The 22,933-nt window shown below is 41.1% G+C and overlaps 1 protein-coding gene across 1 annotated transcript; it reads left to right on the forward strand.

Annotated features, from left to right (window-relative positions):
• Window positions 1-1,995: 1,995 nt before the first annotated feature.
• On the forward strand, window positions 1,996-22,707 carry atp8b3 (ATPase phospholipid transporting 8B3; the record flags this gene model as incomplete). The annotated part of the gene is made up of 21 exons (XM_080506276.1): window positions 1,996-2,020; window positions 2,406-2,497; window positions 2,719-2,832; window positions 3,878-3,976; window positions 4,618-4,679; window positions 5,247-5,319; window positions 5,547-5,617; window positions 6,083-6,174; window positions 6,275-6,433; window positions 7,426-7,514; window positions 7,797-7,990; window positions 8,095-8,303; window positions 9,499-9,530; window positions 9,684-9,840; window positions 10,469-10,581; window positions 11,018-11,185; window positions 12,404-12,494; window positions 12,617-12,804; window positions 12,925-13,008; window positions 13,100-13,324; window positions 22,543-22,707. The coding sequence occupies 21 exons, from the start codon at window positions 1,996-1,998 to the stop codon at window positions 22,705-22,707; spliced, it is 2,502 nt and encodes an 833-aa protein (XP_080362402.1).
• Between the last annotated feature and the right edge of the window lie 226 nt (window positions 22,708-22,933).

Genomic DNA, 22,933 nt, shown 5'->3' on the forward strand with positions numbered 1-22,933 from the left:
AGATATGAAACCACAAATACTACATTTAACTGACACACGGTCTACTTCAGTGAGCACCCTGTTGTGTGGAGTTGCTATTGTTGTACAAATTCACACCGTTTGACCTTTGTCTGATGATGGACATGCAGTGGGGACTCGCCTCCAGCAGGTGGCATTAGATGCATTAGAAAGGGCAGAAGGAAGGCCGGAAAATAGACTCTTGACTGAAACGACAAGATTTGGTGGAGTCATTCCCAATACCTTTGTAATTGTTTCACTGGAAAAGAAATGTCTTACGGATTGAGCAAATGTCATGCTAATTACCGAGACACTTTTTTATTTTTTATTGTAAGTGAGTAAAACTGCCAAAATAAGTTGCCTCCACTCAGAATTAGATTTTTTTGTTTATTTGTTTGACCGGTTTTGTTGAGATACGATTTTTTTTGCAGTACAAATCATTGTTAATACACATAAGAATGTAATTATTTATTTGTGGATGAAGACTGGGAACGGATCAAATAGAATAACAGTGAATGAAAACAAAGTTTCAGTGTCGTTCGTCCGTTCCTTGTCAGAATGGGAGTGTTCACTGCTTTCACATACTTGTAAACGAATACTCCTGCTGCTCCTAACCCAGTAAAAGCAGCATTGTGCTGATGAAACAAAGACTTTGTGGGAGACTTGAGATATTTGGGTTGGTTTAAAACACTCATGCACACAAACACACACACACTTTTATTAATTTTTAGTGGAAACTTGACACAAGTACCTTTACACATCAAGAGAAAAATATATATATATATGTATGTTTTTTTTTAAATAATGTATATAAAATGAGGGACACAGAACTGATCTGATTCGATGCGCATGGCACGGCCCCGTTTCTCCTCCCCTCCCTCAGGTAAGGCCCATGAGGATTGCAGCTTGTCCTCACCTGGGAGAAACACGAAGGTGGAGCCAGAGTCATGTTTCAGTGGGACAAAGGAGGGAGATGGATGAACCTGATTTGAGTAATGAAAAGCAGCAGAAGAGCGCTTATGAAAACACTCATCTTGACAAATAACTGTGGTCAGGGGAGCTTAATGATTGGTGGCGCTGCAACAGGAGTCGACTCTAGGACAGTAGTAGGAGAGGATGCAAGTGAGTACACAATGTTTTCTGATCTATGCCAGTTTATTTCTACAGCAAGCTTGCGCTTACCAGCTGCACAAACCAACCTCGTGAATAGTTGGAAAACATCAGTTTAACAATGTGCTCACATTTTTGTGTCTTTGGTACTTTTTAACTCGGCCAGCTGCGCATTATTTGATCATTGATAAAATGTTGGGTCAACAGTCAATAATTACACTTTGTATGCTGATTTGGCAGTGTTGTCAAAACATTACAGGTCGGATGTAAATGATTGGGACACAGCAGATCTACAGTAGGTTTCATTCTCAACAAGGTTTCTCCTTCAGCACCCAGTGAAGATTCAGCTTGAAGAATCGACTCCTTTCTCAGTATTTCATCACACAGACAACAACCGCCCTCAGTTTAACGTAAGAAATGTGGCTCAGCTTTGTAGCGGTACAGGGGGATAAGAGGAATGTTTTTATTCAGCAATAATGACTTTTGACCTTCTGCATGACAACATGCCCATACGTGTCGTATAGTTACAAGATTGAAATTCATCTTCATTACAAATACAATACACCCAAACTGATTCCAGAGACTGCTTGATCTGAAAACTTTTGTTCAGGTCATCCTTATGTGTTTCATTATATCTTACTAGCTGCAATTATAAGATTGATATTTTGACTTGTCTCCATTCTTTTATAGGTTTTTGCAGGATTTTTCAATTAGATATGATTGGTCAAAGAAAATTGTCCACCTAATGATGTAGTGACTTCAAAACAATAACGAAAGCTAGAGAGGCTACAAGACTAATGTATGTCATTGGACATGTTTTCTTGTCACTGTGTTTCAACTTCATGCAGCTTCACTGGACTCCATAAACGTTGTAGTCTGCTGAGCGTCATGGCCAAAGAAGGTTTTGAATCAGGTATGTGCTGTTTATTGTTCATACTTTTACAGTTTACTTCATTTCCACCGTCTTTTTGTTACAATTTGCAATAATAAGAAATTATGTAAAGTGTTCATCTTTCAAAATTGTGGAAAAAAAAAAAGTGAAATACCGACATCCATCACAACAAAACATCCGTGTTGTATGCACTCTACACAGTTTTTATTTATAGGGGGAATCATGTGTCTTTAGCATATGCTTTTAGTATTTTTTGCTCTCATGAAGCTCTAAGTGGGGTGATATACTAGCCCCTCGAGATATGGTTAGCAGAAGTATGCTGCATACACCAATGCATGCACGCACATCCATCTCTCTACAAATGACTACATGCAAATGGACTAAAAGCTGATGCGGTGTCTGGCAGGCCTCACATGGGAGGTGCGGGCAAACAGCCACAACCACCACAAACACAGGCAGAAGAAATCCTTCCTGTGCTTCCATTGGGGGCAATACGCAGTGAGTCATTCTCACACACACACACACACACACACACACACACACACACACACACGCACACGCACACGCACACGCACACGCACACGCACACGCACACACGCACACACCTGTTGGCATGCTGATACATTTAGACAGAGGTTAATGTGTTGATATGTAAGAACGTCCCTTGTGCTCCTTCAAGCTGCACTAACTCCTCCGTGACTCTTCCCTTTGGTTGCTAGGACAATGTGGTGCGCAGCCACAAGTACTCCCCGCTGACTTTCTTGCCCCTAACGCTGTATGAACAGTTCCAGCGAGCAGCCAATATGTACTTTCTCCTCATGCTGATAATGCAGGTAATGTGAAGTCTCAGCTTTTCCCACATGCCCAAGATTATATATATATATATATATATATATATATATATATATATATATATATATATATATATATATAATTTTTTCATACTTCTATGACCTTTGAATTTAACCTTCACTGTTGTGCACAGCATTGGAGTACAGTCAATGTTGTCTTCACAAAGAAATAGATTATTTTTCACGTTTGTGGTATAGAAAAGGATTCCCTCTGAATAAATACTCATATCAATGTCAAAGATCATTCTTGCATGTTATTAAAATACATATTCTGTCTATTTACATTACATACCGGTCGGTACTGAGATGGTATGAGATATCACACCATCTGCAGTATAGTCTGTTTATATGATATAAACTGATTTTTCTTTTTTTTTCCCCTATATATGCTTTACTAGAATTTTTTGTGCAATTATGATCAGAATGATTTATTTTTCATTTTTGCTGTTCACTTCTGTGACTTTTGCTTAAAGCCGCAATATAAAAGCAAACAAAATACAATTTTACAAGTCAATGGCCTCTAAAATAGTAGAAGTCATTGAATAAAATAAGAAGTCAAATAAACAACACAGCAAATGTAAATGTTGGAAAATGTCAAATCATCTGCACTGTCAGAAATATAGGTCACATTATAGTCATGCATGACAGACTCCACCAAAGTGTAAACAAAGTGCAGCATCCCTTAGTCTGCATGACTTGAGTCAAGGAAGGAGTTGTCCAGTGAATGTAATTCTTTCAGTAGAATCAATGATCAACATGCGGCATAAAACTTTTTGGGGTCAAGTCTCCAACGCTTGTTTCAGGTATCTTAGTCAGTAGAAGTCAAAAGTGCTTGAAACAGTCCTGGAACACTTTGTGTTGTCAAAGACAGTATAATGTGATATTTCATGTAAATCTATAACAGCACGCATATAGACCAGATTATTGAACTTCCACTCCACCACAGGATTCCACCATTTGGTTTCAAGGTTCATTGAGTGTGTTGTCATTTTTCTACAAAGCACTCAGACTCACGTGTGCTTTCCAGTGTGTCCCTATCATCTCGTCCATCCCGTGGTACATCACCATCTTCCCGCTGCTCATAGTACTCAGTATGAGAGGAGTGAAAGACATCGTTCACGACATGGTGAGACCACCCATCCCGCTTTTTGTCTCGTTTCCGTTCCACGAGGAATGTATTAGAAGCATGCTATTTCTCGGCTGGATGTATCCGGTCTAACACGCAGGCATGAATTTAAACACAAACATATGACCAACCTCGCATGTGCAATTATGCTCTTGGCACTTAACTATGGCGGCACTCTTTTCTCCCCTTCATTGTCCTCATTGACTCCTTGTCCTCTCCTCATTGACAAAACCAGTCATCCCAGTAACATTAATTTTCCTCCCTATCATTAAAGCTTTTCCTTTTAAATGCAGGCGTGATGTTTTGCATGGAGAATTCTTTGGTTAAGTGCATCACTGAGTTACGGTCGTTAACAGCTCTGGGTGAAACACTTGCTTGACCCCTCTCTATTGACTAATCATTTAGTGGAGGGTGTAAATCTTCCAGTTGGTGTCACTGTAGAGCCCTGTAATGGCATTTCTCCTTTCCCCTCACTGCTGTCCAACCTTTCATAGCCACTCTTACTCCCTCTCACACATCACTCTTATCTTGCCTCCTTGTCACATCTACCAACCTGTCTCAATCATCTTTCATTTACTTTTTCACCCCCATTCCCCCCCCCCCACTGCTCATCCACGTTTCTCTCCTCGTCTCTGGTCTAGGAGAGAAGACGCTGTGACACTGAGATTAACTCCAGGCCCTGTGACGTACTCATTTCCCAGAGGTGAGGACAAAGGCAGTGTGTTATTCTCTCTGGAGTCATGGCAGCTCCACTTTGAAACGGTCAAATGAATCTCTAATGAAGTGTGAATGAGTGAATCCCTGGATGAGTTCAATGTCCATTATAGCACAGCAAATCAACAATCATTTTCAGGAAGAAAAGTGTGACAACAAACTTCTTGATGATTCTTATCCTGTTATTATCTGTTGTTGTTTGTTCTTTTTGGGTTTTTTTTAACATTTGTCCAATTCTGACATCATGGAAAAGTTAGATATCCAGGTATTTACGTTGTGATCAAGTACACAGTTGTGTGGATTAAAGTGTGGTGTCATCACTGCCTTACAAAGTGAAAATACACATACACACATGCACGCACAATGGGTGTGGAGGAAATTATAGATATCCTGTGTTATGTATTTTTAACAATTAGTCAGAGTGTCATAAGGAATTGGTTTTAATCTATTATATTAGCTACTGGTTATGATATGTAATAGCATTATCTGTACATATGACATATTATAAATTCACCATATTATATAAAATGTATTTGTTAACATTTTTCTATTTTAGTTTTAAAGCAGTGAAGTGGAAAGACCTGCATGTGGGTGAAGTGGTGCGAATCCATAAAGGCCAAGTCATCCCAGTGAGTTTTGCAATGTTGAAAAGATTTGTTTGTCGTTGCTCCGTTCCTGTGGTAGTTTGAGACTGCATTATGTTAACCTTCACATAGTTACTTAAAATGCATCACATTTTTAGCAGAGTTCTTTCCATCAGCAGAACTTTAAAAGATTTGTTTCTACGCAATAAACATGCATTTCTCTCCTCTTAGCCATTTTTTTTAATAAATCAGGTTTTTATTTTTCATCCCAGGCAGATCTTCTGCTTCTGTGCAGTTCAGAGCCTCTCAGTTTGTGCTATGTGGAGACAGCTGACATTGATGGGTAAGACAAACAATCAATCGCAACGCCTTTCTGTGTTTTATTTCCTCTTTTAAGCTTTAATCATTTTGGACATCATTTTTATTGCATTGTTCTTTTTAGATGTTGTATTTGTTGTTTTGCTAACAACATATTGTTTTGTTTGAATTATTAAAAACAATGATCGACGTAGAAGAAGAATGCAAATGAGGCAACCAAACCATGACATTCACTGCATAGAGAGTTGATGACCACAGCAATATTTCCAGAGATTGAAAAGAGACATAATGCTATGCTTGATGTTTTGTTATAAGTGTATATATTATGTATGTCTCTGATACCATATATATATATATATACACACATTTAGTCCAGTTAAAATGTTGATTACTTGACGAGTTCTTGAATGGCATACTTCTTGTTTCTTGTTTCTCATGAATTTATCATCCGCATCTGCAAACTTTAAGAAATTTCTTTTTCTCCTTTCAGCGAAACCAATCTCAAATACCGACAGGCACTTAGTGCTACACACAGTGAGCTGACCTCTCACCCCTCTGAAGAGGCCCTCAGTGCCTTTGATGGTAAAAAAAATAAATAGATACATAAATAAATGTTTTCTGGTCGAGAACACATATTCCAACATTTTCAATTCAGCCTATTAAAACTATTATCTTTTGACAGGTGTTGTGCTTTGTGAGGAGCCAAACAATCGCCTGTACACCTTCAGAGGTCAGCTACAGTGGCGAGGAGAGCGTCTTCCCCTGGACAATGAGCACATCCTCCTGAGGGGAACAGTCCTACGCAACACGGACTTTGCCTATGGATTGGCTTTATATGCTGGTAGGAAGAATTCATTTCAGAGAAGCCTAGATTGTCATGTTCGCTAGGGATTTTTGTATTTCTGAGAGTTGTTGAAAAGGAATATATGGTCATTTATTGAAGTTTCACGTCTGAAACGAAACAAAACGTCTGAAATGAAAGCACTTCAACAGGGGAGAGAAAAGTTTCTGTGCATTTTGCAGTAAGTCAGTACAAAGCTAAGTTTGTAACAACAGAAACAAAATGTATGTTTCCAAACCATATATCATTTTGATGCTATGTATTAAAGCCCTTATTCACTTTTGTCACAGTTTTCATCATGTCAGATGCAGTGTAATTACGGCTCTTGAGTATCTACATCTTGCAGCTGTATCATAAGTATGAGTGTTGCCGCCTGGCAGATTACAGACTTCTTCTGTCTTTTAAGTGATCATTGATCGGATATTACTGGATCAGGCAGTGGTGCCGTGGATGTCAGAGCTGTGACCCTTTCCGTTCTGCTGAAGCAGATCAATAGATCAGAGATGGGTTTCATGCCTTTCATCAGAAACTGTCTATTGGTGTGACCCCAGTTTAGCCCGATTATAACTTTAACCAACCTCACACTTGGCACAACCGTCTTTAAGTTAAACAGGATCAGAGTTGACATAATGTTGCTGTAGTCGGACTAAGTTGGGATCAGTGTTCTGCCCTTGAATGGCTCTGTCATTTTTACACATGAAGTTCAACGTTCTTTCAACATTCTATGTGAGATTGAGACAACATCACCGGAAAACATAATGTGATATTTTATTGATCCCTCCGAGGAAAATGCTCTCTTCCACTGACCTCTTCGAACCAGGGTCAGACACCCCGAGCTGGTAGGGATTCAGTATCTTGCTCAAGGGCACATCAGCAGACGCTTCCTGACACGGGGGCTTGAACTCTCACCCTCTGGCTGCAGGATGGTCTTCTGACTCACTTGGCCGGGCCAGTGCAGCGCGAGCATCTGATAGTTGTTTGTTTTATGCCAGGCGCGGACACTAAGATCCTGAGAAACTGTGGGAAAGTGAGAGTGAAGACGACTCAGATTGAAAAAGTTTTCAACAGAGTGGTGATCGGGGTGAGTGGGTAAAGGGCAGGGGGATGACAAGCATGAGGCATTTTGCAGAGTTCTAAACTCTGTGTGTGTGTGTGTGTGTGTGTGTGTGTGTGTGTGTGTGTGTGTGTGTGTGTGTGTGTGTGTGTGTGTGTGTGTGTGTGTGTGTGTGTGTGTGTGTGTGTGTGTGTGTGTGTGTGTGTGTGTGTGTGTGTGTGTGTGTGTGTGTGTGTGTGTGTGTGTGTGTGTGTGTGCGTGCGTGCGTGCGTGCGTGCGTGTGTGCGTGTGTGTATTCTGGATTTCTAGATAGTCCTGTCTGTGCTGTTGGCAGCTCTGCTCATTGCCATTGCCAGCGGCGTGTTTTCAAGTCAGGTCATGAGCCAGACATGGTTTCTGTCTGCTCTGGTGGTTAACGGCGATCCAGTGTACAATGCCTTCCTCACGTACTGGAGCTACATCATCGTCCTCAGCCCAGCCATGCCCATAGCGCTCTACATCAAGTTAGTTCCATCTGCTATACTGTTTGTGGGTGGGCAAGAAGGTGGGAAGTTTGTCTATGTTGCGTTTTACATTTGTGTGTGCGTGTGCTTATGCTTGTGTCCAGTTTTGAGGTGATCCACACAATCCACAGCCTCTTTATTGGCTGGGATTTGAACATGTATTGGCAGCAGGCAGACAGACCAGCTCAGGCCAGGTGTACCTCTCTGAATGAAGAGCTTGGCCAAGTGGAATACCTGCTGAGTGACAAAACTGGGACACTGACCCAGAATCGTCTCCTCTTCAGACAATGCTGCATAGCAGGGGAGATCTTTGGTAAGAAAAAAAGGCCACTAATTACTGTCAGAAGTCAGAAGTTTCTTGTGATCTAACGAAACACAGGAGAAAAACAATCACTTAATAGGAAATAAATCTTTTGAAAACTCCAAATTCACATAATTGCCATTTTGCCCAACTGTTTTTATTTCTTCATACAGGACACAAAGAAATATTTCTGCATCAAAAGGATCTCAACCTTTACGGAAGAGTATTAGTGCCCCTGACGAAAAAAAAAACTAATTTGGAGGCTAAAAAAAAAAAACCCTTCAATGGCACTCCAGAAAAAGTCGAAAATCAAAGTCGAGATTTTTTTTTTTTTCTTGGAAAACTCCCGGTGGGAGTCGCACACTGAAAAAAGAAAATAGTTGGACCAACTTAACCAACTACTTCAATTGGTAACACCTAAATGAATCAAGTTCTTCAAACTTAAGTTAATGAATTAGATTAAGTTCAAACACACAGAAGGTGAACAAAAGCACAGATGAGACAGGAGACCACAAAATAAAACGGGAAGAGACAAACGCGTACAAAACGCAGACGTCACAAAGACAAGACACACAAGGGACCCTTACACTCTTCTCAAGTGGGACTTGTCATGGGTGAAAATTCCCCAAGAATTAAGAATTATGTGTATTAACACACAAATGTTGTGTTTTTAAGTACTTTACAATGGAAGTCAGATTATAAATGAATAACCAGTAGTTGCCCATGAGAAAAAAGCCAAGTTCCTTTGTTAGCTTACAGTAAACCACAACTTGCTCTGGGGAGACAACCTCACTTGAACCTCAGATTAATCCCATCCCTCCGTTGAGACAGCCAGAGTCACTCAACATGCTCATACGCTACAACCACCTTGCCATCTACTAAATATTTAACACCAGTCCTGCCCACAGAAGACAAACTGTAATTGACACTTGTCAGAATCACCAGAATCACATCAACCATGTTGTTTGTCTGAGAGTCTTCCTGCTTTGTTTCCTTCTTTCATTCCTTTTCATTTTTGAGTTCTTTCTTTTTCTTTCTTTCTCCACCATATTGTTTCCAAATAACTGCTTTTATATCTGTTTCCGGTTTTTTTATAGATACTTTTTTATGTATGTGTTTGTCTTTTATTGTTGCTGTTTTGTTCCATCGTAAATCAATTTCCAAATCATTTTACAAGTCTTTCAATCTTATAATTTCTCATACACAGGTGATGCATCAGTCAAGGCAGAAGATGTCGAGGTACCATTTTCATTTAGTTTTGTTCATTCTCTGCCCGCCTCTGCATTGTACGACTTGACTTTTAACGCCGTCTTGCTTCAGGTTTCACTTTGCGTAATCATTTTTGCACTTCGGGATCTTTGGCAGACACTGTTGTTCCCTTTGTTTTTGCAGCCCATGGATTTGAGCTGGAATCCATACTCGTGTGGCAATCTGTTCATGTCGTCTCCGAAACTAGTGGAGCGACTTCGAGAAGAGCGGTGTTCCTTGACCACAGAGTTCCTCACCGCTCTGGCTGTATGTCACACTGTCATGGCAGTATGGAACAATGGTGAGGTTATGCATTCCATATGCTGTATGCCACACCCTGATGTATTTTACTTGTCATTCTGTACCTCATCCCTATATTAAAAGTCAGGCATCACCTAATGTATTTGATCACAAACACACTGTAATTCACTGGCATTTGCAGCAGATTCCGCTTGTGTATTATTAAGCAAAAGATATTTTTCAAGTCTCACCTCATAACATTTACTCAGTAATCAGTAATTTCTTGCATGACACACTAACTGACTGATACAAAGGCCAATTCCTGCAAGACAACATGTTTATCGCTACTTCATGTATGTCCACAGAGATCCCAATTTACCAGGCTGCCTCCCCAGATGAGGAAGCTCTTGTTGTTGCAGCCAGAGAATTGGGTTGGGCCTTCCTTTCAAGGGCACGGGATTTTATTGTCATTTCCGAGCTGGGTGTCACCCGTCGGTATCAGTTGCTGGCGCTGTTGGACTTTACCAGCAAGAGGAGACGCATGTCTGTTCTGGGTAGGTAGTGTACTGTGTGTTTTCCATTTTGGGGGGGATTGATTCCAACACTTGGCCTCCACAAAACAATCTCTTGTCACCTGTTACATATTTCATATTCACTTGTATCCACACTGGCTCTCTGTCTTTTTCCAGTGCGAGATCCAGAGGGTGGACTAAAACTGTACTGTAAAGGAGCTGATATTGTCATCATGGAGAGATTGCAGAAGGACTGTCCATTTCTGGAAAGGACTGAAAAAGCTCTGGAAGTAAAGTGTTACACTTCACTGTTACTCCTTGTTCCTGTAACTGTTTTAAAACAGCTTAGCTAAGAATAGAAAGTATTTCTTTTTTCAAGAAGAACAAGTAAAATAGTCAAAGATTGTCTAACGAGAATACATCTTTGTGACTGGGATGTGCTCATGTCAGAATTGACATGATGTACAGTATCGCTATTCGATGTTAGAAGTGGAGCTCCCCTCTATGTGCTCCAATAAGAGTAGTTAAAGATCCATTAAAAAGTTCTTGGATCAATGATCTATAGGTTTTAAACACAATTTAGTCTACTGGGGCATCTGAGGAATTCCTGTGTGTGACAGAAATTTAGTTTTTTTTGCCCTCAAACTTTCATTTGTGGGAAATTGAACATATGTAATAGCAATAGCAATAGCCTATCATATGGCATTTTAACCTAAACTCTATCAGGTGTTTGCTGAGGCCTGTCTGAGGACACTGTGTATTGCGGTTCGATCTGTTCCTGAGGCAACATGGGAGCAGTGGAGCAGAACTCTGGCCGAGTCTGCTACCATGGTGACCTGTGACCGCGAAGCGCTGCTGGAAAAGCTTTACAATCAGATGGAGAGAGACCTGCTGGTGAGCTCTTCCTGGCTGTTATATTATATGTTTGTTGTCATTCCTTTATTTAACACAGTCTCACTGCTCAATATTGGATGTCCAGTATTGATAGTTATTTCTATCAACATTGTGGTAAAAGGTTTCTGCCCTTTACTTTTCCCTTAAATTGAGTTTTGTACGTGTGGGGCGTCACTCCTTTTAAGACTCCTTCAGATCCTGTTTTGTCCAATTGTGAGCTTAAAAGTTGACATCATGTTATGGCTGGGATTCCCCGTTACTGCCACACTAAATATGAAGTCAAGTAAAGTAGCTTGCGAAGGCTAAATCATTACTGTTCCATAGCTTCTGGGTGTGACTGCGATAGAAGACCGGCTACAGGATGGAGTTCCTGAAACTATTGCTCTTCTTCAAGATGCTGGGCTTAGAGTATGGGTGCTGACTGGAGACAAAAAAGGTATTGTGACACACTGTAGGAGGGTGGAGGTTCATGCTCATGAAAAGGTTTTGCTATCATTCGTTGAAAACATTGCCACTGACTTTTTTTTTTTTTTTTTTTTTATTCTGATCTTCCTGCATGCGCAGAAACTGCAGTGAATATTGGATATTCTTGCAAACTACTAGATCCCGATGACAGATTACTGGAGTGGCAGGATCTGAGGTAGGGGACACACACCCAGGCACGCACACACACACAGAGTTATGATCTTTGTTTTCCATTGCAGACAAATACTTCAGTCTCCAGATCCACAAGTCAGTTTCCTAAATGCCAAACAGACAGAGATGTGGGCCATGAACAGGGAAATGACCAAGGCAAAAACTTCGGTGGTACTCACCGGATATGAGCTGGTAAACATCGCCCTGCAGACAAATAACTTATCAAGTTTTAGAAATTGATTAACAACTTGTTGTAAAATGTGGGCTTGGCTTTGTTTGATAATATATGTCTTGTCATTTGAGTGGAAATTAGAAATAGCAATACAAATAGAAATAGCTGTTTTTTTTTTTTTTTTTAATCTTAAGAGGAGAAATATCAAAACATCAACATGATAGTTTGCTGGAGGCAGCATAAAACCCAAGAACAAATATGACTTCTACCAAACTGAACTATTTGGTGTTTCTTTTTCTTTTTTTTTTTGACAGGCAGAATTTCATGAGAGACCAGAATGGGGGGCCACATTCATGAAAATAGCAGAGCAGTGTCGGTCCGTGCTGTGCTGCCGTGTGACTCCTTCACAGAAGGCTGATATTGTCACGCTGGTCAGGAAACACACCAGCTCAGTCACAATGTCCATTGGTGATGGTGCCAATGACGTTAACATGATCAAGAGTATGTCCAGTGGCCGAACATGTAAATGAATGTAGAATGAGTCAGTACAAGCTGATCTCTGTATCCACGTTTTTCTCCCCTTTTCTCTTCCATCTATGTCTCTCTTTATTTTCCATCTGCAGCTGCTCACATTGGTGTGGGACTGGCAGGGTTGGAAGGAGGGCAGGCCGTGCAGAATGCAGACTTCGCCTTGTCCCAATTCAGGTTCCTCCAGAGACTCCTGCTCATCCATGGCCGCTGGTCCTATCGCCGCATCTCCACCTTCCTCCGCTATTTTATGTTCAAGACCTGTGGCTTTGCACTCGTGAATGTTTGGTTTAGCTGCTACAATGGCTACAGTGCTCAGGTTACGAACACTTCAAATACTTAAAAGTACGTAAGTGTATCTTTAATCATGAACTGATGCTAAATCTCCCAATTTCTCTCACAGTATCTGTACGAGAGATGGTTCCTGGCTTTCTACACTGTGTTCTACACAGCATCACCAATTTTGTGCATTGCCCTTTTTGAACAGGTCAGATGATTTGTTTTATATTACTTTTTGGGGGAAATCCCAGAGAAAGTGACAAACACGAGGGTAAAGCTTTATCTGTTTTGTATCTCAGGATGTCAGTGCAGAGAACAGCTTGAAATTGCCAGAACTTTACAAATGTGGACAGAGACAGGAGCTGTCCAGCCCGGTGAAGATGACCCTGTCGTTCCTGTATGCCGTCTACGCATCACTCGTTCTCTTCTTCATCCCGTGTGGAGTTTTTCACAACACGGCATTTGACCGGCAAACTATGTCAGTCACCATTTCCATGGCAGCCACATTCACCGCCACAGCTGAGGTCAGGATCCTGTTTTCATGGAGGTGACCTTTACAGTAACTTATGTATTACTGACATTGGTCAATGGAATGAGAACAAAACAAAAAATCTATTGCATCATATTTATAATATTGAGCATACATTTCTAAATACTTAATTTGAAAATCACAGAATTTACTCCAGAGTAACTCTGGAGTATTAAACACAATCCACTAACTAATAAATTGTATTGTTTGATCAAATGATAATTTAATGCAATTCTAAATGTATAGTTTTTCTTGTTGTTGAGTGTAAATTGACTCTGACATCTGAAAATGTTTTGCAAATATAACTTTGCAATCTCAACAAACCACAACTTTAATGATACTTTCTGGTGCAAAATGAAATTAAGTGAAATGCATGTTTTTACAAATTTACACTGACAGTACATTATTCCTTTCAGACATGCCTAAAAGAAATTGCACAGCCCTGTACATCATTAGATATATATTAAGCTCAAAATTATCCAAGTCGACTATGTGGTTTAAGTTTGCATTGAAAAAGTTCATGTCTCCAAGAAATGATAAAGGTCAATACATCATGGCCAAAAGTTCTAAATAAGTTCATATTAGTATGCATGATAGCAAATATAGAGCCAATCAAATCATGTTTTTTCATCTAATGAGGCAACATTAACTTTTTTTGACAGTTGGGTTTTTTCAGAAGATTCTTTAATTTTTTTTACGTTCAATATTTGGTAACTTCTTAAAAAAAACTTTCCTATACAGGTTTTTAGTATGACGTTGTCTGAATTTGATTTGTGTTGTATTTTTATGCTGTGTTCTGTTATGTTGAGTAGTTTTTGTTGTTATTACGTTAGGGAGCCAGTGTGCTGTTGAGGCACTATAGCAGCCTATTAATGAACACTTTTAACAAGGCTCGTCTGTGTGAGCGTGTAGGTTTTAGCTGTGACTCGGTGAACACTCTCTTTTACAGTCCCTCATAACCTAAATGGATAAAGTGAGTACAGAAGATGGATGGATGGATGGATGGATAGATAGATGGCATTTCAATGACTTTTATCCAGGTTTGGCTTAAGTTAATTAACTAAGGCTAACCCAAAATATTGGATAGACCATCACTCTTGTACACATTCACAGCTATAGAAATCACAGCCAGTGAAATCACTAACTCCAGTTCAAGGAATTTTGCCTTTGGACTCTGGAAGAAACGACCCCCAGACAAAGAGATAACATGTGAACTCCATACAGAAAGGCATTGAGTCATTATGTTCAAACTCGACATTTGTACTAATTACTACTGTGCCAATACAGCCATCCATCCATGTTTCATCCCACTATATCCAACGTAAGGTCACTGAGGGGCTGTGGCTGTGGCCAATCCCAGCTGAATATGGGGAATGTAGGTTACCCCAACACTAATCCTGGATAGGCCCATTAGAGGGCTCACAGAGAGAGACAGACTGTCACGCACACTTACATTCACTTTAGAGTCACCATTGCACTTCAGACATGTTTTTTTTTTTTTTTTGTCTTTTTAGAAAGAAAGCCTAAGTACAAGTATAAATTACATGCAAAATCCACACAGAAGATCAAACTGAAACTGGGGATATTGTCATTGTGAGGTGAAAGTGATAACCAGTTCGTCGCTGTGCACACCACCCATTCTGTCTAGTTGAGGATTCATAGTGGAATGTGTTTTATTCTGTTTGCTCTGCTCGGTTTTATTCAGTTTCATAAAAATTTTTAGTTTCGTAATAATAATTTTCTGTTGTCACATGAAGTTTCAAACATTTTGTTGTGCATATTATTACTGTTATGTGACATCACTGTCAACAATCGTGTTAAAAAAGATTATTTTCAGTAAATCACAATATATTTAAAAAAAAAATTATTAAAAAAAACACAGACAGTGACATCTATAAATCTATTTCAGGTTCTACTGCTGACCAGATTTTGGACGAAGTACAATATCCTCGCTGTGGTTTCATCGGTGCTGCTATTCTTTGTGTGTTCCAGGATCACACAAAGTGCAGCCCTTTATCGAAGAGCACCCCTCGACTATAGCTACATTGGTACCTTTACACCGTATTCATCGCAAGCTCATTTGTCCAACACGTCACCCGATGTGATTCACGTTTTAACGTCGTGTCGCTGAAATTGCTACAGTTTCAATTCAGATCAACACAAACATGCAGCAAATAAAATAAAGTGTTGTAATTGTGTAGAGCTTAAAGAAATCGTGTATCTGTTATCATTTCTGTGGGCAGGTTGGATTGTTCTGTGTGTTTGTTTCAAACAGGAGTGTCTGAGAAGGCCTTCAGAGAACCTGTTGTCTGGCTCACTGCCCTGCTCACCACGTGGACGGCTTTCCTACCATCAATAACCGCTCACGCCCTCGACGCCATTTTCACTGGTCATAACAAACACAAGGTATTTGCATGTTTTAGAGCAGAATTGGGTCGTCTTCTTTTTGTTGTCCATGTCAGATTCTCAGTCGTTTTGTCATAATTTTACTTTCACACTCAGTAGTTCAGTCAAAACTGAAGCAAAATCAACATACGAGAGATCTTATGATGCAATTATGTAAATAGAAATGTGTCATCCAGAAAATGCCACACATGCTTATGGGAACCTGTGAGAACTCCAGCAGTTCTCCTTCACTCAGTGATTATTCTAGATTGGGTGAATGTTCCCAACAAGGAGTTTTCTGTCATTTCTGTGGGGTGCTGCTAGCGACCTAGATGTTTTCAAAGTCAGTTACATTTAATTTGTATAGCATCAGTTGCATTCCGCATCCGACTTGTGGATGCAGATACGAGTTTGGAAAGTAGTCACTAAATGCATTCTTACCTGACTGTGATCTAGGTCCACAGTGTCTCGTCTTGCCCAGTGGAGCTGAGGTCAAACATTGGAAGGGGCTCAAGTCAACGCCGTTCCTCCTATGCCATCTCTCAGGGAGCCCGGCCTCAATGCCTCATCACCTCATCAACCTCGCTGCCGGTGGGTGACATGGTGATGACCCATAAGGCCAACAAAAATGCAAAATGTCCTCCGTTAACAACCATGTAAAGTTTTTGTTTTGTTCATGCAGCGCAATACTGAAAAGTTATCTACTATGTGTTTTATTGGTATATATTTTTGTCCACAGCTCATAGTGAGGCTGTCATCTCAACTTGTCTATCAATATAAAATAATGTAATACAAACCATACTGCATTGTGTAAATCTTGTTCAGTACCATTAGTTTGACAGTTGGCTTCTGTACAACTGTCTCTGTTGTGTTCTGTGCGAAACCATTCAACTTCGAATCTCAAACCAAACACAATAAAGAGGCGGCATCTCTTTGTTTTACAGTTGTTTTATTTGTTAATTTATTTCAAAACACGCAATTTACCCATATTATCCTTTTAAGTTTTTATTTTTCTGTAACAGTTATTACTCAGATTTTTTTCCTTCTCAAAAGTCTCAACTAGAGTGAAACTAAAAGTCCTTCACAGGCTCTCCGGCTTCTGCAGTGGGAGGAGGGAAAAGAGGCTTTCTGCTCGGACATTAGGTGGTGTGTGTGTGTGTGTGTGTGTGTGTGTGTGTGTGTGTGTGTGTGTGTGTGTGTGTGTGTGTGTGTGTGTGTGTGTGTGTGTGTGTGTGTGTGTGTGTGTGTGTGTGTGTGTGTGTGTGTGTGTGTGTGTGTGTGTGTGCGTGCGTGCGTGTGCGTGTGCGTGTGCGTGCGCGCGTGCGCGTGTGCGTGTGGAATGTCCGCATGCCCGGTAAAAAAATCACAGGACCCGTAGAGCAGCCCAGAGAGCTGCACATCGTCTTCTAGGTTTGGTAGCCAGATTGTCGTACCTCTGATTACATCTTTGGTTTTTGCAAACACTCTCAAAAGGCAGACTCACCCTCTCCAGCATGTGCCTGTGTCTGTTTGTGTGTCTGTCTGTACAAGTGCAATATGAGCCACCATCTCCAGACGACTTTGTAAACTTAAGTAAGTACAATGTAAGCGTCTTTGCATTGATTGTGGCCCTTCCTTGGCGCTGGGGACAAAGACAGTCAAACATTGTCGAACAATGGAGCCATGAGCAGGGAGGATCAGCTTGCAAACGTCAGCATGGACTCCATTTTGATGTCAGTGGCAGTTTGGGGCACTCATGTAAAACTATTTGCGACATCAGTCTGGTGAAACACGGGATGTTGTAGTGCTTTTCTTTCCCCATCCGCTCTACCGTCTACCACACCCTGAGGGACTGGGGCTGCTCTGCCCACGTGAGGCAGGTGGGATCAGTGAGTGGGTGATTGGGGATGATGAAAAGGCGTGAAGGTTAACATGTGAGTGGGTGGATTTAAATGTGGAAGGGAAGAGAGGGATGGGTTGAGGGTTATACACTCTGACCCAGCAGCAACGATTAAGATTGGGGGGGTCAGGTGTTTGCATAGTTCTCTGTGCAAAAGCCACCAACCGGAGCCTTTTTTTTCTCTTTTCTTTTTTTTTTTTAAATCCCTCGCGGTTGGTTACATCATCACTGGATTAACAGGAAAATTGTAGTGGGTTATGGGAAAAATGGTCCTTGTACTACAGGTTTGTTACTCATACGCCTGCATTTCACCATATAGAAGCAGGAATGAAAGGTGAAGAGGAATGACAAGTGACCGGGGATGAGGAGTGGATTTAAAATGGCCACTGTTGATGTGGAATGCAGTGAATCACCTCTAGCATCGCACTTCGGTTCGACTGTGACGGCATAAGCAGTGATTGAGCGAGCGAGCAATGGTGATGGGGGTTGTCGTTTGGCAGTCGGGCACTACAGCTTGTCGCGATTCAGAGAGCCTCTTTTCCCATGATTTTGTTCAGCCTCCTGTTCTTCCTCCCCACTGGCCTGCCCTCTTTCTACCTTTTTTCTTGTTTTGAAACTGATTGTCTTCTACCATCACAAAGACACTTGGTTCTGATTGATTAACAGGTAACAGAAGAGGGAGAGCACAGTGTGACTGGGGGTGTCTACATCAGTCCCATCGGCAATCTGTTCAATCCCACAGCAAAATGGCAACACGCACATGCTGTTTGACAGCAGATGATGTCATTTCAGGTTGGATGACCACTTGCCGAATGGTGCTGCGGTTGGTTGGTCAGTCAGTCAGTAAGAAATGGTTTAAAGTTTTTGCATGACAAATATTGCAACCCATAGCAAAGAAACATAACATAGAAAATACTTTTTGTCTTCCACATAGGTACAAATGAACACATACACAGATTGAAGAAAAGCATATAGACAGACAAACAGGTATATTCAAGGCCGCTCAGGTCCGCGTGTGTCCCTCTGATTAACTCCAAGTAAACAGCCCGTCTTTGGAAAAGCAAGACACACGTCTCGAGACCCGAGTGAGGACCACAAGCTGAGGAATGAAGATTGAATGCTATTGATTGGGAGGAGAGGAGTTTGACCTCCCCCAGCACACACTGCCCCCTACTGTCTGGATTTATATACATCAAAAAAAAAAAAAAAACATGGGGAAAGGGTAAGGGTTGCAACAACACATGCACACAACCAGTGAATCCAACAGTGACGGAAATTCTAAAAACAAGGACCCCTCCAATGCCTGAAACCCAAATCCTCCCACCCTTTTTGGTTCGCTTTGATAACCAAAATATCCCCCACCCCTTTACCGCCCACTCCCAAGTCTGTCAACCCTCCTCCGCTACCCACAAAATCACAGGTCATTCCTGTTGGTTTCTATACAGTTATACAATATCCATGCACAAAAGAAAAAAGCGCACCTTCTTTTCAATAGGAGGTGCTGGTCTTTAATATTCTAAGAACATCAGGAGCACTTGAACACACCCAGGAACCTTCGAAAGTAACTGAAACTTTTTTGTTTTTGTTTTTTTGTTTTTTTTGTTTTGTTTTTTTTTCCAGAGAAAAGACAACTTAAAGGCAGAAGAAATCTAACAGTGAATATAAGGTTATTCCTCCTTTGGTTCAACATCAAATTTTTGGTTTATAATTGAGTTCAAATAATATCTTTGTGATTCCTTTCATTCATTTTTTTTTTTCCTCTTTGAAGTTATCCACCCTCGAGAGAGCCTTGAACTATGTATCTTAACAGAACCGCCTCTCTCTGTTTTAGCCTTCTTCTTCTGTCTCTTCTTTTCTCACATAACCCTCCACAGAAACATTCACAATGTCTTTTCCTTTATGAAAACAGTAAGTACATGCCGTAGCAAAAACAAACAAGAGAACATACGAGAAAAATAAGCAAACAAATAAAAGGAATTTAACAGTATAAAGCTTCAAGTCACAAGTTCCAAAACTAACTATCATAGTATCATAGTTTCATAATCATTGTTATCATTAGCAGTATTATTTTCAGTTTAAATTACATAAAGTTTACATGAAAGGTTTTTGAGGTATTTCAGAATTAATTGTCAACACATGCCTACCAGGTCTTAGCACTAGCCAGGGGGAAAGATTGACTGGACAGACAAGGTGGAGGGAGGAGAGAGTTTGTGTCTATAATGGTCAGCGAGTCTTCCACACTTTTTCTGGTGAAACCTCTGTGCTCACACGCAGTGGAGAGAGAAAGAGAGAGACATTTAGTGGTCGTGTTTTACAATTGCTAACCTCTATGTGCTTAGAACCACAGCCATTTTACCCCCCTCTTTCTCTGTTACACAAAAATATTTCTGATGAGAGAAAGGCAAAGGGGCTGAAAGTGTAAGCACACCAGGCAGAGAATAAAAAGGAAAAAAAAAAGCTGAAAGGCAGAACAGCTTGTAGAAGTTCGACAGTACAGTAACAAAGACTGACGGGTTAAGGAAAAACATATAATTTTGTTTTAAATAAATAGTGTACAGAAAATGTTTTATAGACTTTCTACATGATAAAGTGCTTGTATTCTAGTGTATCAAGATGGAAAGTCAATATGGGAGAAGAAAATGCTGACACAGCCCCCACTCCGTGTCCCTCTCTTTGCCCCCCCCTTTCTGTCCATCCAATTATGGGTGCATTGTCTGTGAGTGTATGGTTGCAAATGGGTGTGCAGGGTTATGCGTACATCTGCATGTGTGCATCTGCATGTGTGTGCACGCCCGTGTGTGTGTGTGTGTGTGTGTGTGTGTGTGTGTGTGTGTGTGTGTGTGTGTGTGTGTGTGTGTGTGTGTGTGTGTGTGTGTGTGTGTGTGTGTGTGTGTGTGTGTGTGTGTGTGTGTGTGTGTCCAGTGCAGTCCCACCCGTGGTTGAAGGGAAAAGGCACTCAACTCTGTCTGCAAAGCAGCCACCTCCTCCAATGTGGCTCGATGCAGTCTGACTGCACTGTTTCTATAAGCGTGTGTTTGTCAATGTGTGTTGGTATGAAAAGCAATCATGAAGGCTTATATATATTTTCTTCTTTTTTTTTTTTGGTTTGTGTCCCCCTAGGCAGTTTGCGACCGGTAGGCTGCAGTATCTTTGGTATTGGTGGCGGTTTCACAAACCACTCCGCTTGTGTGAGGTAGCCACATTGGTTCTCACTACAAACAAATGTCATTTTGTCAGCTTAATGTCTAAAGCTGAGTCTAGCTATTTACCTATGCTCACTGAACTATATACCACAAGTCAATTTAAGCTCATCATCCTTTGGTGACTTTAACTCACTGCTTACAGCAACATGAAGTTAGTCAGTACCTCCTGATCAACTCCTCTACAGCCATCTCTTCCATCTAATCTGCACCGCTTGTCTGACTACATTGTTGAAAATGCTACAGTTGCATCTTAAGACCATACAGATAACTATTGAGTCCCGAGCTTCAACTCCCCCGCCCCACCACACCCAACCCCACCCACCCACCATCACCACCACCACCACGCGCACACACACACACACTTTCCCCACGCCCACCCCCACTCTCCAGTGAAAGATACTGAGTCAGCCGAGACATTTGGAGGTCACATTTTGTCCCCCTTTGGTGTTTACCCCATTTCCTGGAGCTCAGTTTAAAGGGGGCTCAGAGGACCACAGTTTTGATGTGTGAGAAATGCCAGAAGAGGGAAAAAGTCCACCATTCTTCTCTTCTGCAGCTTCATCTTTTTTCTTTTCTTTTTTTTTTCCATCTGTTTCTTGTGGTAAATGTCTCCTCCAAGTTTATATTCACACTGAATGCAAAAGGAAAGGAGAAAGAAAACAAGTCCTTCATGGGCCTTAGTCCTTGCACCCCACCCCCCCACCCCCTTTTTTTTTTTTTTTTAAGTCCTTCCTTTTTTGTTTTTGATTTATCAACAAGGTGCCTTACTTATGCACAACAGAGCACAATAGTAACAAGAAATAGAAACTTTGTGTCTATGGTACTAATTAAATACCCGCATCAATATAGAGAGAGGAGGAGAGAAGGGAAGAGGATTCGGGAGAAGAGGGAGGACAATGGGGTAAGAGGGGACAGAGGAGGTAGAGAACCAAGGATAGAATGACAGATTTTCTTTTGTTTCAAAATGTGTCCAGTTGTTAGTCTGAGACATTTCTTTGTTGTATATTGAAACACATCCTTGTGTGTGTTTGGTGTCGTTGTTTGAGGTTTGGTTATTGTACGCCCTAAAATCAGATTCTTTTTTTTCAATTTTTTTTACTAAAAAAGTATACTTTAATTCGGTTAAAAGCTGATTGTTGGCTGCTATGGCACACACTGCCCATCATCAGTGGGGCACACTGTAGCTGTGTGTTAACCCTAGTACCATTTTCTCTGACTCGCATTAAGGCAGTAAGCATTGGCACTAATTGTTGTAGCATTTCAACAGCTGAGGGTGGTGCTTCGCTTTGGATTAGCTACTGAAAACCCATGTCTGGGAATAACCACGAGGTTGAATCACATCTGTTGAGAACTGGTTTTTTTTTTCTTCTTCAGGTAAACAGATGAAATGAATTAATGGAGAAATGGAGTGGATCAAATAAAAAGATACCTAAATAAATCCTCCACTGCACCTCAATATATCGTATTGTTACATTTTACTCTGTTGTACTTTGATCTCCTCTCTCCGTGTACATTTAGGTATTCATTAATTGTTGTTGGGGTTTTTTTTGTCAGATCAGGATTGCCCAAATAATTCCCTGCCTTTGCTAAATCCCTGCATTTTCAGCGTTCAGTTTAACCATCCCCCTCCTCCGGCTTCACCAGCGCTGGTTGGACGAGGAACAACAATAGGATAATGGTTAGCTATTGATCTGCCTTCAAAGAGCTGTGAGGGCCTGAATGTGTTGTGCCATGACTTCTCCTCAGCATCTAGTGGCTCTTCCCTCCCTCTCCTCCACTCTCAGCCCCCTTCGCTCTGCTGGATACAGGTATCTGCTCTCAACAGCAGGGGGCACTGTTACTCTGCCGTGCGCGGCAGTGGCGGGACGTAGAGGTGTGCTGCTTCTGTGGCTGCTGATGCTGATGTTGTAGGAGTGAGGCCATTGTGTCCCCATCTCCAGCGGGTTCCATGTGCTCCTCTTACATTCTGCGTTTCATATGCAGCTGTAATGTAGTTGGCTGGATGCCCGAGCGTGTTGCTGTCATCGTTTGGTTCTCAGTTATTGATTAAATGAAAAGCTCCCAGCAGAACAAAGAGCATGTCCAGACATCTCACCCACCTCTCCTGTTGGTCAGAGAGACATAGACTCAAGGCTCA

Source organism: Blennius ocellaris (assembly GCF_963422515.1).
Source record: "Blennius ocellaris genome assembly, chromosome: 12".
NCBI classification, from domain to species: domain Eukaryota; kingdom Metazoa; phylum Chordata; class Actinopteri; order Blenniiformes; family Blenniidae; genus Blennius; species Blennius ocellaris.